We start from the raw sequence: 16,465 nt of genomic DNA on the forward strand, positions 1-16,465 counted from the left end.
TACTGGTAATTGTTTCCTGGAACATGAGATGTCTGATCAAAAATGTTTTAATGAGTTTGAAACTGAGGTAACACATTTGTTTTAATGCCAGTATTTTCAATCCATAGATTTTTTCAAAAACATTTTGTAGACTTTTTGAACTTTACCCAGTATCCTCCAATGCTCTCTTTTTCATCTGGTCAATAAGTCTGGGGTTAGGATCTTCTTAATTTTTCCTCTAAATTAGACTCTTAAGAGAAAAATGTACTCTTTTACCTTGAATACTGTGTATTTTCTAGCTTTACTATCTCTCCATTCAGAAATTGTTTTCCTGTAGGCCTGCCACAGGAATAAATTCTTTGGGGCACATTTTTCAAAGGCAAAAACAGCAGATAAGAAATCAATCATCATGAAAAGATATTGTCCATTGGGTCCCACTTTCTAGCAATGCATTTGGAAATTTCCTTGAATACACTTGCATGAGATCTGCAAAAGAATGTTAGAATAACAGACAGAGATTAATTTCTAATGGCTATGCATTATTCTTGACAGCTGAACAAATAAAGCACATTGGAAATCAGCACTTCATGAACAGCAGCTGTCCTGAGCAGAGGGAACATGAGCAGAAACAACAGCCAGTTTTGGGGCTAAAATAATTGACATTAGAATGAGATGTTCAGATGGTGAAAATTCTGGTACTTAGTACTGTGTTTGAGTCACTTCACTGGCAATATAATGAATCTGTCCTTTTTTTGTCATAATTTATTTAAAGTAGGTAATACGTTGACTGCAATAAAAATTTCTGACACAATCTATACTGCTCTGACAAATTTAGCATTTAGCACCTTGTTCAGGACTGTGTATGCTTGCAAAAGCACATCTCCACTATGAAAAAAAAAAATAAAATCCTCCCAATGCATGGAAATACATTACAATGTCTGTTTTAACATAATGAGTTCTCTTTGGCTGGCATGTATTTGTTGGAGAAATCCTACTAAGATAATATAAACAGTCCCAGACATTATCATCCCAAACCTATATTTAAAGAGAAATTTTTGACCATTGGCAGAACATCAAAATACTTTCTCCTGTGCTTCCTTCACAGAGTAACAAGCAATAATTTCTTTTAAAATTTGCATTATTTGTACAGTTATGATTAAGGAAAAAATCCCACTGAACAGAACATGGATTAGACACATTAACCCTTCAGTACATGAGCAGAATGCAATTTCTACACAAATGCAGGAGACTTTTTCTGAGTCAACCTAAAAAAAAAGAACTCAGCATAAAACAATTTTATTTTCTTATGAATCTTGTTTTTCCTATCAACGACTTTCAACAGCTACTCAAAATCCTCTTTTGACTGTTTAATTGCAGGGACTTCTTAGCAGCTTTATATGGAGTGGGGTTTGTTTTTAATACAAATGTAAAGGATTTGGATGTCAAACAGATTTTGGGAAAGTAACATTTAATTTTCCTCTGGTTAATGTCCAGTTGAAGGCACTCTGGGAACTAACTAGACTGCTTTAAACTTGTGAGAGTAGCTTTTAACAAACTTGTATTGCAAAATTCTTTAATGGTAGAAATAAGTTACTATTCTCTCTATGTCTAAACAATATTATTTTCTAAAACATTAATAACTTGCAAATTTATTAGTTGTTGCATCCGTTACTATGATGAACCATAGAAACATTGAACATGAAAAAAAAATATTTTATTAACATTTCCACTGATGAAAAATAGTTGAGATGGGCTACATTACATGATCAAGTATTGCTCAAAATCAGGACATCTGTAGAGGAAAATGGTGCTGACTACCATACCCAATATACTTGGTATATTCACATATAGCCATTACTTTATAGAATGTTTTCCTCTCATTCTTGGCAAAATTCATATGGTTAGAATGGGAAAAAAAATACACCTAAATTTAGGGTGAATGGGAAATGCACATAGTAAATACATTCTCTCTTTTTCATCCACTTTAATACTTACAGAACTTGACTAAAATCTGGACAAAACTTTGACAGATCTATGCCAAAAGCCTCCTGTCTGACTTAGTTAGGACAGACAGTGGTCTAAAACTGTCATCCAATCTCTGAAAGCTTTTCTTGACCATAAGAAAAGAGAAAAAACCCTTCCCAGACCTATTAGCAAAAAAGTGTCGGATTGGTTGCTTTGAAGATGATAACATGAGAAAAACCTGACTCTACTTTTAAAAGTTATTTTAAAGGCAATTATATTAATTGACCTGCTGCTTTTCAACTTTCACCTTTCAGATTTTGTTTTGCACTCTAATCCCAAAGTAACTGATAATGGCTTTAATAGACTGATGAGTATATTCTGTTAGAAATAAAACACTATCCAATTTCCAAAAACAGAACAAGAATTGAAAAAAGCCTACATGGACAGCCAGCCATATATTATCATGGTGACAAAATTAGGCCCTAAACAGCTAACATAAAGGATGGCAGGTGGCCTAAAGTAGATCAAATAAAAAAGGTAAGATCTTTGAGCCACAAAAAGTCTTATAAGGAAAATTATGTTTACTATGAAAAATGAAATTAACGAAAAAAATCTTTAAAAAACATCTCCTACTAAGCAGAAAGAACGCTTGGTGACCGGATGCGAGGAAATGACATAAAGCTGTGTCAGGGGAAGTTCACACTGGGTATTAGAAAAGAGACTGTCATTGTGAGAGTGGCCAAGCACTGGCACAGGCTCCCCAGGGAAGTGGTCATGGCCCCAAGCTGTCAGTGCTCAACAAGTGTTTGGACAGCACTCTGATGCTGATGCTGTGCAACTTTTAGGCTGCTTTGTGTGGAGTCAGGAGCTGGACTTGACAATCATTGTAGGTTCCTTCCAAATCAAGATATCCAATGATTCTGTGGGTTTGGATTCGCTGGACAGGAATTTCAAGTGACATGAGTATAATCCAAATAAAGGTGCTATTTAATGTATAGGAATTTGGAGAAAAAAGCACCTAAGTCAGATGTTTAACAAACACAATGATGGATATTAATGCTGCAACTACTTTGCTCTTTGAGTCGCTTTTCTTCCTTCTTCCTAACACCCCTTAAAAATCATAACCAGCCAAAGATACACTATATAAACTGCATTTCAAGTTATAGAGAAATGTAGTAATATCACAACTTCACATTAACATAACTACATACGTCCTGGCCCTCTGTCCAAATTCATGGTACCTGTACAGATTTTACACTTACCAGTTCTTAAGGCAGAAGATAATGTGAAAAGATCAGATCTTGTGAGGAGCTTTGGTTTCTTTTCTCTTTAAGAAATTCACCACTACCCAGAATCAGGCTTTTTATCTGTTCTTTATCATTTATCAGTTCCCTTTAAACCAACAGAACGACTCCCTATTTATACTGAAAGGAAATATATCAGAGGCATAGTCAACATGATGTAAATATTTTGGGAAGATCAACAGAAATAAAACCAGTTAGACAATCAGTGCTCAACAGAGCTTGTCTTTATATAATTTTTGTTAAAGGCTGGCAGTACAGGCAGGTAAAAAGACAAGACACTTTCAAGGTTGAAGGTAGTAATGCAACATGGTTATGGTTTAGAGGATGTTAAGGACTTGTTCACAAACCCTGCATATAAGTTTGATATTTTAAACTGAAACTTTGTAAAAACTGATCAGCTGCATTCACAGACCATACACATATTACAGCTCAAGATGTTTAAAAAAAATTCAGGAAGGCCATGAAGCTAAAACACATTTTATTTTCTGTCATAACACAATTCTACACTAGAATGTAATTACTTTCTCATCACTGTTATAAATACATATTATAATATCGGCTTTTTGCAAGTATTGAGATGAATGCTTTATGCATAATATTAAAATGGCTTTGCTGTAATAGTTGATATAGCATGGTTGAACTGTCTGCTTAGTTAGGATAACATTCAATGAACAGATGATGGGGACCCTGCTGATTATCAACACTCACCATCTGAGGAAAGGAGCCAAGGTCCAAATTAAAAGATGATACAAAGAGGATTAAAACCACAAGCCAAGAAACATGCATGCTCTAAAAAAGATGGACCCAAGGAGTGGCCATGCTAAAAAGTTCCTGGAAAATGTAAACTAGTTAATAGAAAAGTCTGAATATGCATCAGGTTGATGCAATAGAAATGGTATTAAAAGGTGTTTCCAAAGCACCAGGTGTGCTCTTGGCAGAACGCCAAGCACGCGGCCGTTTTAACCCTTTGCTTTATTGTCTTTGTCTCCTATTGTCTTTTTTATTAAACCTTTTTAAATTTACCAGGAAAGTGAACGTCGTTTTTCACATCACCAACAAATGAAACATTTCAAGTGCAGAGCTGACAAGGGGTTAGCAGCGCTGCACGCACGGGTGCCCAAAGGAGGGCAAGCGCAGGGATTCCGCAGCGGCTGGCAGCGCCTGGAGTTTGCTGCTGGGGTGGCAGCGCAGTCCCAGTCGCGGCAGTCCCCAAAGGCGCAGACCCGCCCGGTCTCGCTTGCCGCCCATGCCGGCCCCGCAGCCCCACCGTGCCCGCGCAGGGCCGGGAGGGGAAGCAGGGAAGGAGGGAGCGGCCGTGGGAGATGCGGTGTGCCCCGTCACAGCCCCTCGCTGCGGGCAGAGCCAGAGATGAGTACGGGCTGCTCTCGCTCGCTGCTAACCTGAGCGACCGCACTTGCTGTAATACGGGAAAATTTAACTGGTGGCTCTGCCCTGACCAACAATTCGAGCATTGATCAAATGACACCGCAGTGGTTAATGTCTGCAGACCAATTAACCCGCGTTTGGAGTTTCGGCACCACAGATTAACTGTCCTCTCTGAATATTTAATCGTAAGCTCTCTGCTGCGTTTTGCCTACAAATGCAGCCAGTAAAACGTGTTCCCAAGCAGAAGAAAATGCAGATAGTGTTTTGTTGGTCAAGAGTCACCCGGGAAAAAATCCAACCACACCACAAGAACAAACTGATTTTTAGCTGCTGTGTACACAATAAACCAGAATAGCTATAGCTTGCTGATTCATTAAGTCCTTTGTCATCTTACATTTTAGATGGTTGTTTGTTTTGTGTGCTCTAGGGATATAAATCTCTACAAAATCAGAATGTGTAACTTCAGATGTATGTATATCACATAAAAGTACTGAAAGAGAGAAACATGCTCTCAAATTTGATTTCTTAATATGCTTAATTAAAAGGTGGTTGATATATGGGGGTGCTTTGTTTTTGCTTTCCTCATTGCTCTTTCTCTTTTTCTCATTTCTAGTGCTGTATCTTTCTGCTTTGCACCATCTCTGGTGTTTATTGTCTCGTGCAGTATTACAATTCAATTTGGTAATCCAGCAAAAAGTTTTTGCATAATTCTAGTTTCATTGTTATTCCATGAAAGTTGATTAAATAACTAGCAGAGTCAATGCAGAATAAAGGAACAGGAGAACATACCTGGAAAGAAGATTGATAGGGGAGGAGCAAGATTTAAAAGTTACCAACTGTAGGCTGTGGGTAAAAAGCCCTCAGGTTGCCTTATCTTTCTCCTTTAAATATGCCAGAAAGCTTGGAATTCCTGCATACAAATTTGCATTGGTTCCAATCCCCCTTTCATATGTTTTCAGGTAGTGGCAGCAGCTGTTACTTGTTTCAGCTGAGCTGACATTAATAACCCTTTACCTCTCTCTATTAGTAGATTATGGATCAGAGAGTCACAGAATGGTTATGGTTGGGCCTTCAAAGGATGACATTTAAAGCTCATCTAGTCCAATCCCCCACAATGATCAGGCTGCTCAGAGCCCTGTCCAAACCTGGCCCTGAATTTTCCCAGGGATGGGACACTTACTGCCTTTCTGGGCAACCTATTCCAGTGTTTCACCACCCTCATCAAAAAAGATTTCTTGTTTATATGTAGTCTGAATCTACCCTCTTTTAGTTTAAAACTGTTCCCTTTTCCTGTCACAGGAGGCCCTGCTAAAAAGTCTGTCCCCATTTTTCTTTTAAGTCACCTTAAGTACAGAAAGGCCACAAAAGACTCTCCCTGCAGCCTTCTCCAGCTCAAAAACCCCAACTCTCCCAGTCTTTCTTCAGAGGAAAGATGTTCCACCTCTCTAATAATTTTTGTGGCCTTTCTCTGGAATCACTCCAACAGCTCCATGTCTTTTCAGTGCTGGGGACCCCAGAGCTGGATGCAGCATTCCAGGTGGGATCTTGCCAGAGCAAAGCATGTAAATCACCTCCCTTTACCTGCTGGCCACACCGCTTTTGATGCAGCCCAGGATGCAGATGACTTTAAGAGCTAACTTAATTTAGATTGTCATTGACATACTTCAGTAAATTTTGAATTGTTTCTTGAACTTTGAGTAATGTGAAATACAAAGTGTTTTTCATAATTCAGTGCTTGAAAACTGAAAGTTTTCAAAAATTATGTAGTGCTCTAACATCCCAGGGTACATGGAATCACCATTCTGAGATATGGAAACTAAGCTCACTAAAAATTATAAATTCTTCACAAAATAAAATGTTACATGTGGAGTTAAATCAAGGGAGGGATAAAGGTAATGCCTGATACACAGCCTGAGAGTAGAAGTTCCCAGTTTAGAAATACATACTTTGTTTCTTGTATCCTGGCTAGATTTTACTCTGGATGCCCCCTGCACTGAATTAATAACTTTTCTTTACAGTTGTTCCTACAGAAATACCTTCAAAGAGTTCAGCAGAGATGGGCCCAAGACTACTACAAAACCCAGGGAATGCACAGTCCACTTTCTCTCTCATAAATTACCTCTACATTAAAAAAGAAAAAAAAAAAAAATTGTTATATTTATGACTCCTATGTGGGAAAAACCCTCATATACTTAGAAACTGAGCTTTTACTGTTCCATAGCTTTTTTCCTAGTAAAGATCAAACACAGATCTGTGTACCTGATGTATGTTCTTCCTGTACGAGAGTGATTTAATTTGTATAATATGCACCTGCTATAAATATTTGTTTTCAAGGAAAAGTTGAAGCAGAGAGGTTATTTTATCCTGGAAGAGAGTGGATATGCAGAGTATTGATTAGGGGCTGGCTTTATATTAAGTGGCATTTGAAAGATGTAATAGTTCTTTCTAGCATCCTTTTGCAATGGTTACCATATAATTAATATTATTAGTTCTACCATTAAAAAAAAAACACCCAAAAAAAGCCCCTCAAGCAGCAACAAGAAATTAAAGCCTCTTATTTTTAATACTGAATTCTTCTACTGATACTGCCGAATAGCTTCATCATGCATTTTGTATTAACCCAATTAAGTATTAAAACATGTAGAATATATTACCTGCTTTTCTTATATATATTTTGAGGTTATGGACATTCCAAGTCATGCCCCCACCCAGCCTGCCCTTTTGCTCTGAAGTAGGTGATGTGCCATCCTTGCTCCTTTCTGACTCCTTTCTGACAGGAGAAAATGATTCCTTTTTGAAATTCTCTAAAAAAAATTAGTCACCTGAAATCCCTAGATTTCTCTCATAATGCATTGGTTAACTTGGAGGTAAGGATGTTGGTTGGTTGGCTGGTTGGTTAGAGTTTTCCTAACAACTAGGGTTAAGAAAGATGTAACCAATACACACAAAATCTTGAAAGCCAGTGGAAGACAAGGTTAGGAAGGTCTCAGCTGTGCAGAGCAACATTGCAGTAGTTACATTTTTGAAATGAGACACTTTCAGTGCCTAATTCCAGTTACAATGTATCACTGTGAATAAGGTGATTCCTGAGACATGTATCCTAAGAAGTGGGTAGGTTTCATGCTGATGTGGTAACTGTACCTCTGCACTTGATCCTCAGTATGTAAAACATATTTTCCTGTAGCTATCCAGAAGGCACTTCAGAATGCATGCATGGATTTAGTCTATTTCAAAATGAGCACCCAGCACAAACCGACCTTTGGCAGTAGTCTGAGTGAAGGAGACTTAGAGCTTGGATAAGTATTTCGAATTTTTTTCTTTCACAAAGATTTTATTACACCAGTGGGTGAGTGTGCAGAAGAACATAATGCTTCTGCATGTTGAACTGACGACACTTGAAGGAACTCCACTTTAATAGCAACTGTGATTTCACAGGAAATCAAACACAGCAAATCACAGAACTCTTGGCAGCATCATGGGAATCCCAGGTGCTGAATAGCTGTTTTGATGCCATGATGATTTTTTGCCTTTTCTTTTATACACCATTTATATACCTTTTTTATATCTTCAGTGCTCTTAGCATGCATACTTGTAATTCCACAAATCTGATAATTTAGCATAATCCTGGTTCTCTGTTAGGCCAGAAGACCAAACATCTCAGAGGCCTCAGTCAGAAGCCAGAAAATCCTATGCTATCTTGAGAAATCAAGGTCCTCTTTAAAATACATCCTGTAAATTAAGATTAGGCCCCTCCAGGGGGGAGTTCTTCGGGATGGGGAGATATCACACTATTCATTCAAGCCTCTCATTGAGGCATCTTTATTAGATATGGTGATTTGCAAGGTCTACAAAATTGCAAACGCAATCTACCAGGGGTGTGCATTTTGATACATTCCACCTTGGCAAAATGATGCACCATAAAGATCCTTATTAAATACCAAAATAAAAACCCTTTACCCCTTAACTGTGGGAACCACATTAGCTGGGATGGACGATATCTTGGACCGGATTCCTGACACGGAGGAAATAAACCTGATGACTTGATAGGCGGGGTGCTGGGGGAATGCTGATGGAGTCATTCCACAATAGGTCATGTCCCTGATCCATGGTCACGATTGGATACCTGCCCTCAGATACTCCTATACATTATTAAGTTTGACATGCCCCCTGGTCTTTGGAAGCAGCCCCTCAGACCATGTGGTCTCTGTGAACATTAAAATCTGTCCATGGGGACTCCATCATACCTGTCCCAATTTATTCCACCATGCTGCACCCAGCCAAACTGGGAGAGAGGTCTCAGAATCCCACTGCAACACCTAACCATGTCTGACTCTTAATTTTTTAGGACCCAGGAAAAGGCATTAGTTTCTGTTCTAGAGTTATTTTAGCTAACTTCAAGTGTTTTTATTGAAAAAATGGCATCAGTATATTACTACTTTTGAAGTTTTTCTGACTTAGGTGGAATAGCAATTAAGTCTATTTGTGAACTGAAGCTGAGCAGTACCACTGCCAAAACAAATGTATCTGCTGCTTCCCTATCACAAACAATAAGACATTTGTGTGCTGAATGCTGAAATAAATCTAAAAGGATTTACATATATATATATATATATATATATATATACACCAAAAATTACCCCAATTGATTATCTTTCAACTGGATCAGCTTTCCAGTTTGGTTAACTGTGGTGATGTAACAACTGACATATTCAAAAGATATAATGTAGAAAATGGTGTGACTGGAAGTGGTAAAGGAGAAATAGCACTTAGGTTTCACATGCTGCTTTAAAAGCTGATTGTCATGCGTTACACTAAGATTTTTTTTTTTTTTTGTAATTAAAATGAAACTTGTTAGTTTTTCTCCTACTTTTTATAGTAGTTTATAGTAGGTTATTGCAGTATAGTAGTACTAGTAGTACTATAGTATAGTACTATAGTAGTGCTACTATAGTAGTATAGTTTTATAGGTTTCTTTTACTTTTTCAATGGTAATATAAAAATAAAATCACTATTTTTTCCAGGTTTGTAATAATGAGAACATTTTAATGAAAAAACTGGAGTGAAATGAATGCCTTGCTGATGCAGCAAAGGATAGCTTTTATTCCTGTATCCTCCTTGTCATGGCAGAGATCCTACCTCACTCCCTGATACATGGCTCCTGGCCACACAGTCCTGCACATTCCTTTGCTTTCCCTCTGGCACTCATCAGACAATTCTCCAGGTCAGTTTAGTTCATTAATCTAGCAGAGAAGAGAGTCTTCTCTTTCCTGATTGACTTGTTTTCTGGCAAGTTGACATATGACATGAACTCACAGAGGAATCCAGAGAACACAGGAGTTTGTGCAAGGTAAAAAATATGTGCATTGGCAATTTCTGATTGGAAGCATGAAAAAGAGAATGAAAAAACAGGGGGAAAGGATTGTCATCTCCTTCTCTTTCAGGGTATGTGAGCTTTTGGATCAGGTCATCTTGACACGTCACAGTCTCAGGTTGATGAATGCCAGTATTAAAGGAGAACAGAATTTGTAATTCAGTCTTGTTTCTCTTCTAACTTTATGCTCATCTAAATTAAAAGGCTCTTGTTTTGGACTACTCGCTTCTGTAAAGTATCAAATTTCTATCACTCTGGACTGTATTTTGGAAATGTAAAATTAGATCAGACTAAAGTTGTTTTGAAGTAGGGATCAAAGTAAAACTCAGAAAATGCAAAACAGTACTATATTTTGCACTTAAGCTTTCATATTACTGTCCTATGAGGATATGACTTGATTAATTTGCAGGTATTCACAGGTATACACAAATTCCCCTTACAAATTGACACTATACACAAATGGTTTCGAGAAGATAGCTTTATTTCTTTCTCCTTGGAAATGTTGTCTTATCTTGTGCTCACAGTAGCATCAGGGAAGAAAATTAGATTCTGTTTCCCCTGGGAAGCTGTGCTGTTTTTAATTATCTTTGGAGCTGCAAAACAAATTGCCATATTATTGCTTTGTAAACTTCCATCTATCATCCATATTGTAGTTTATTGCTTTATTACTGATATCAAAGGCCACAGTGAAGATAGCTACTTCTATTAATACTTACTAGTATAACTAACACTATTAACTGACTGAACAATATAGCAAGAGGTATATTTGGAGTGAGACCTTCCTATGTTTTCTGTGACTTTTGTAGAGTCATTTCTGTACTATTTTTTGCAAGTAAACTTACTTGTTCAATTTTCTCTGTTACCAAATTTCAAAGCAGACAGTTGGCATGCTTACCTTTGTATGAATGAAATCACATCATTTCATGTGTAAGACTAACTTGAAGAACAGTCATCATATTCAAACAGTATTCAGAAGCTTTCCTAGTTGTACATGAAGTCCCAATGCTACTGACATTAGTCATCAATTTTGGCAACAAAGCCTATTACCAAAAATTCTTATTGTTCAATACCAACGTAAATTTTCTACATGCCTTGCATGTTGCTGTTCTAAATTTGTCATGCTTTCTTTATATTCCTAGATAGTCTAAAAGTATCATTAACATAAAGTCAGCAAGTTTGTTCCTAATGCTTCCTTTATAGCTCTACTATGTGCTGTCAATGGGAGATGAATTTCAGCAGCTTATGTGGCACAATGGAGTTTTTAAAATGGCAATCACAAAATAACTTTTTCCTGAGAGGTGAGTTTAAAAAAATAAAAATCTTATTTCCTCTGAAAAATGGCTAGTTCTACATGATTGGTCAAGGTTTTGTGTACATTTACTATGTCAGCATCAATTTCATGTCCTACAATGCTATTTTGAGTGCACTTACTTTTTCATTAATATTTATTACCCACCTCAGTATTGATTCATGACATTGAATTAAAAAACAGTTTATCAATCAACTCTGAAAGATTTTGTGGTATTGCTCAAACTTCCTGACTTAAACGCTTGTACAAGTCCTAATTTAATCAATTCCTTTTGTAATGATCATCCAGTGAGTGACAAGTCAAATGCATATTGGGTGCAATTCAATACCGATAATGCATTAAAATTAGGTCTTCCTGAGCAACAGAATCAAACAATTGAAGGTACAAATGCATTAACTGAAACAGTGATATTGCAATGCTGTTACAGAAGTTTGAGCTTCATTCAAAAGTGAATAGTACAGTTAGGTGAATTCAGGTAAAACCTATAGTCAAACACTTAAAAAACCTACAAGACTTCACTCACCATTTGAATTTTGCCTAGATATTTTGGAAAGATAATTATGCATATAGTACTGCAGCCTTGCAGTGTGGTAAACTGGTTACATACAGCTTCATTCTTCAGTGGCTGGAACATTTCTGGTACATCACATGTCTCATTTAAAAACAGCTGTCTTGCAGCATGCTCAGCAGCACAGATATAGCTGAGACATCTAATGAGCCTCATCAGTTTCTTGTGCATTAATTCACTTTTGGAGGAGCCTTTTCAGTTGGCATCCTATGTCATCAATTAGTTTCTTGACATTCATACATAATTGGTGGACTCATTAAGACATTAATTTTCAACACTAGCGTCCTATGTTCCTGCTAGCTTGTTTTGAAACCTGGAATGGGTTTGTAAGCATTTTGGAAACTGAATATCACTAGTCAGCATAGGGAAAAAAGGATTTCTGATGCATTCAGAATGTGTCTACTGTTTTGAAATACCTGGTTGGAGTGTATTTAAATTTCCATTCTGTTGGTTCTTTGTATTTATGTAACTGCATATTGTGCCTTTAAGCATTCCTTTGGCAATAAAAACTGAATTTATTTTAAATTTTGAATGCTAGCTTTGGTATTATCATTTTGTTATGCCAAGATACAGTATTAGAATATAGTAATTTCAATGAGAGTAATTTTAGTATTTTGTTTTTAATGTGTTTGTGACTTTTGTTTTTTTGGTAACTTTATCTTTTTTTTATATGTATGCTTAGAAAAATACAGTCACAATATCATTTTTAGCTTGCCCAGCATTTTCCAGTTCAGCAGTGCTCCGTTGTCTCCTTCTTACCTAGCAGACTGCAGCTTTCTGAGCTGTTCTCAGGCAAACCATGCTGCCAATAACTGGTCTAAATTAGCAGACTTATTTTAGCCATCTGATTTTAATTTTGGAGATGTTTAACTCATCAGGCTTTTAGTCTTACATTTTAAAAGCTCTCACAAATATTTACTTGCAAATAAAATAAAATAAAGGCTTTACATCATTTTTACCAGACCTGTCACTGTCTGAAATACTTTTATCAGCCTCCTTTCTGTAAAGCTATGGGTAGCATATATAAAGTTAAGCAATATAAACCTTCTAACGAGAACTTGTGTTGCCTGAAATGACTCTCCAGCACATGTTGTATGTAGAACCTGCTCACATGACGAATCCATAGACTCTAGTATCTCTATTCCTGCTCATCTTAAGAACTTGTTTTTCTGGACATGCAGCCAGAAAATTGTGGTACAAGAAAAAAAACACTGTCATTTACTAACATTACATAACTTCCTCAGCATGCTCAAACTTAGGTGTCTAAAGTGGACCCATCAACTTATATTCAGGGCCATCATCTTCAGTTACAACTGGTTTTTTTTACATGATCATGTGATTCTATAGATATCTTTAAAAATGTGAGTCAATAGAGCAAGTTATTCTGAATAAATGTATTCTGGGTAAACTTACATTACTTTTCCTATTCCAATCCCAAAGCAACAAGATAATTTCTAAATTGCAAGTTTTGTGTTTACAAATATATAACAAAGAACAAACTGGACATGGCTTACTGTTAGGAAGGAACTTAAGCAAGCTTGAGAAATTTGCAGTCCTAATTGAGTTCAGCAAAGACAAATGCAAAGTGGGACACTGGGTAGAATAAAACCCTGCAGCAGGTGCAGGATCTGACAGGTTATGTACAAGCCCTGCAGAAAATTTGGGCTTTTCCTGAATAATGAGTTGAACATGACTGCACTACAAGTTGGGCTTTATTAACAAGAGCAAATTGAGAGAAGAAATTATTTTCCTCTACTCAACACTAACAAGGCAGTGCTGTTTTCCACTTTGGGGTTCCTCACATAAACAAGAGATCATAACACACAAGAGTCCAGAGGAGATGGTATAGGCTAGAATATATACTAGGAAGAGGCTGAGAGACATGATTTTGTTTAGTCTGGAGAAGAATTGGAGAAAAGCGAGCAGGAGGAAAATCTAATTACTATCTTCCACATGGGGGCATATGGAGAAGATGAAACCAGATTTTCACCAACACACGCAGTGAAATGGTAAGAGGCAGCTAACATTTCCATGGCAACAAAGACAATTCCAGCTGGACATTAAAGAAGCATTTTTTCCACTGGTCAAGCATCTAGACATGAATTTTGAAATATGATTGAACAGAACACAGTACAGAAGCTTTGTTGACATTGAAGTTAGAGAGCTCATTTAAGCAGAAGTTGGATAATTGAGGATGTGCAGAGGTCCCTTACAGCCCAAGTTATTTTATGGTTCTAAGATACAAGCAAGTTACATACAGTGTAGTATATTAAATTTGATTTCTTCTCTGAAGACAGTGTTGGAAAATTATCAAATACATAATTGTCTTTAATTTAAATCCTATTCTGAAGTTGTAATGTGGATTAGTGGAGTCACATGCAGAATTGTGGTGAAAAATGACACAGACTGTAAGTCAGAAAAAAAATATGATTATGTCTCCAATTTATAAAATGGAAGTTGGAACATAGAGGAGATGACCAACACAAGAACAGTCATAGAAATTTCTGATAGTGTCTTTACTGAAGGAAAAAAAGTCTTTAGTCATTTAGTCATTTGTATATACCTGTGGTGGGTGGTTGGCTGGCTGAGTTTTGTGCACACTGGCCGAAAACTGCTTCTTGCTTAGCAGGTAGTGTGTGTGAGGGTGCTTCTGGGGCACAGGGATGTAATGGCTTAGCTAAACATAAGGGAATTTGACTAAAAACTGGAGGTAGTGTTGTGGAGGAAGACATGTATGTGGGCTGTACAGAAGAGTATCTCAAGCTACCACTGGACATAAGGGACACATATCCTCCGGTGAAATTACAGGCAACTGATCCACAAACCTTTTTGTTTCCTTCCTCCTGTGTGATAGGAGAAATGGATGTCACCTTTGGGTTTCAACTCAATGTCACACATTAGGTATTTTGTAATTCACACACATCCTGCTCTGCACCCTAGCAATATCATATTGTGCAGGCTTTGGGACAAAAGGTTTTGTCTCTTTAGCAGTAAGGTTTGGTTTTCTCCCAGATGTAGTCATTGAATCTGTATAGAAATGCAAGAAGACTTTAATTGGCAAAGTAAAATTTGCTTATATCCTGGACTGCTCATTGAGTTTTTTTATCAATGATTTTAAACTTTGATTTCGGGGTTACTTCCAAGTCTTTGTGATGACTTATTTTTTAAATTGAAAACAGTTCCTAGGTGGCAGTTAGGTCTCCAGAGCATTGCCTGTCTCTCCTATGCCTCGTGCACCACCTACTGGATTATTTTTTAATATCCTGCCAAAGATTTATCCTTTCACAGGTCCATGAAATACAGAATTTACTTGTTTCCAAAAAGAAAACTCACAACCCCATTACTTTGGTGAAAAAATATGTCTTAATTTATCAGAAATAAGGCTTCATTCATGTTTTCTTTTCAACATCCAGTTGTATTTAGCAACATCATAAAGCGTTTTTTCTTTAATATATGGCATCAATATTCATAATTAATGGCATTCTGGTTGGTGTAAAATATCTGAGGAAAGCAGCTACTTATTCAGTAAATAAATCAGGAGTTGTTATATGGTCTGCATTCTGCAGAGAAGTAAAACTTTTGGTTAAAATTAATTTTTTAAGACAATCTCATATTATTTCTAAAAAGAATTAGAAACACCACTTAGTCCAAAATTCTCTCAGGTAATATTTAAATGAGATCAAGCTACACCCCAGGAGTATGTAGATGATAAGGGCTAATGCGTATGTCTCAAACACCATTAACCAGACAGCCATGGGGGTTTGTTCCAAGAACAAGGTTTGATTGGAGAAGAGGACCATGTGGAGGTAGAGCAGGGACAAACTTCCTTGTTCTAGTCCCTGGAGGCACAACAAACAAAAGACAGCATCAGTGAAGAAATAGGCATGGACTGTCAAGCAAGGGCAAATCCAGCAGGAGGATATGAGACCACCCAAGACCCCTGTGACCCTCTAAACCATGTTCAGATAGGTCTGAAAGAACAGACTGCAAATGATAACTAAATTTCTAGCCCAAGATTTCTGTTGCCAGTGCACACTTTGTCTAGCCTACAATAATAGAATAAACTATTGTTTATTCCTCCTATATAAACACCTGTCTCTGTTGAAAGGACTGGTCTGGGTTGTGTGTTGGTGCTTGGTTATTTTTTTTTCTTTGATTTGCTTGAAATATTCTCTAAATTGGCATAAAAAGAAATGCTCAAGCAGTAAACAAAACTCATTTGCATAGAAAGCAATAAACTTGTCCTCAGAGCAGGCAAAACTGATCTGTAAAAAGGTACTCCCATCAAGCCCAGAGACACATCCCCAGGACTCTGCACATCCCATTGGCCAAACATGATCTCTCTCTTTCTCTTCCCCTCTTTAATTCTTCTCTTCCTTTCTCTCTTCTCTCTGACCCTACCCCTTTACTCAAAACCCACTGCTAACCTACAGAGTAGGTCAGGGACTAACATACCAATTTCCATGCCAAGTGTGAAATTTACTAGTAAAACTTCATGGACCCTCTAACTTTCGTAATTCCTTTTGACCATGAGCATTTACCAGTCTTGGGAGCTTCCTTCTCTGTAGAGTGGGACATCAGAG

General features: G+C 37.2%; 1 protein-coding gene across 9 annotated transcripts in view; it reads right to left on the bottom strand.

The window, feature by feature from the left end:
* Positions 1 to 307: 307 nt before the first annotated feature.
* Positions 308 to 16,465, bottom strand: part of TPPP (tubulin polymerization promoting protein) — an 81,183-nt gene continuing 65,025 nt past the window's right edge. The window contains exons 5-7 of one of the 9 annotated variants that reach the window (XR_009276822.1): positions 6,671 to 6,755; positions 3,207 to 3,368; positions 360 to 465 (exon numbers count right to left, since the gene is read on the bottom strand). Coding sequence is in view for 7 of the 9 variants with exons in the window: in XM_058831278.1 (XP_058687261.1) it covers positions 387 to 465 (79 nt within the window). In the remaining 2 variants the exon portion in view is untranslated. Of the gene's footprint in view, positions 466 to 3,206; positions 3,369 to 6,435; positions 6,756 to 10,480; positions 10,599 to 15,526; positions 15,722 to 15,838; positions 16,445 to 16,465 lie in introns of those variants that run through there. The other 8 variants (XM_058831278.1, XM_058831277.1, XM_058831283.1 and 5 more) reach the window with 8 other exon arrangements.

This window comes from Poecile atricapillus, chromosome 2 (genome assembly GCF_030490865.1).
Source record: "Poecile atricapillus isolate bPoeAtr1 chromosome 2, bPoeAtr1.hap1, whole genome shotgun sequence".
Taxonomy (NCBI): domain Eukaryota; kingdom Metazoa; phylum Chordata; class Aves; order Passeriformes; family Paridae; genus Poecile; species Poecile atricapillus.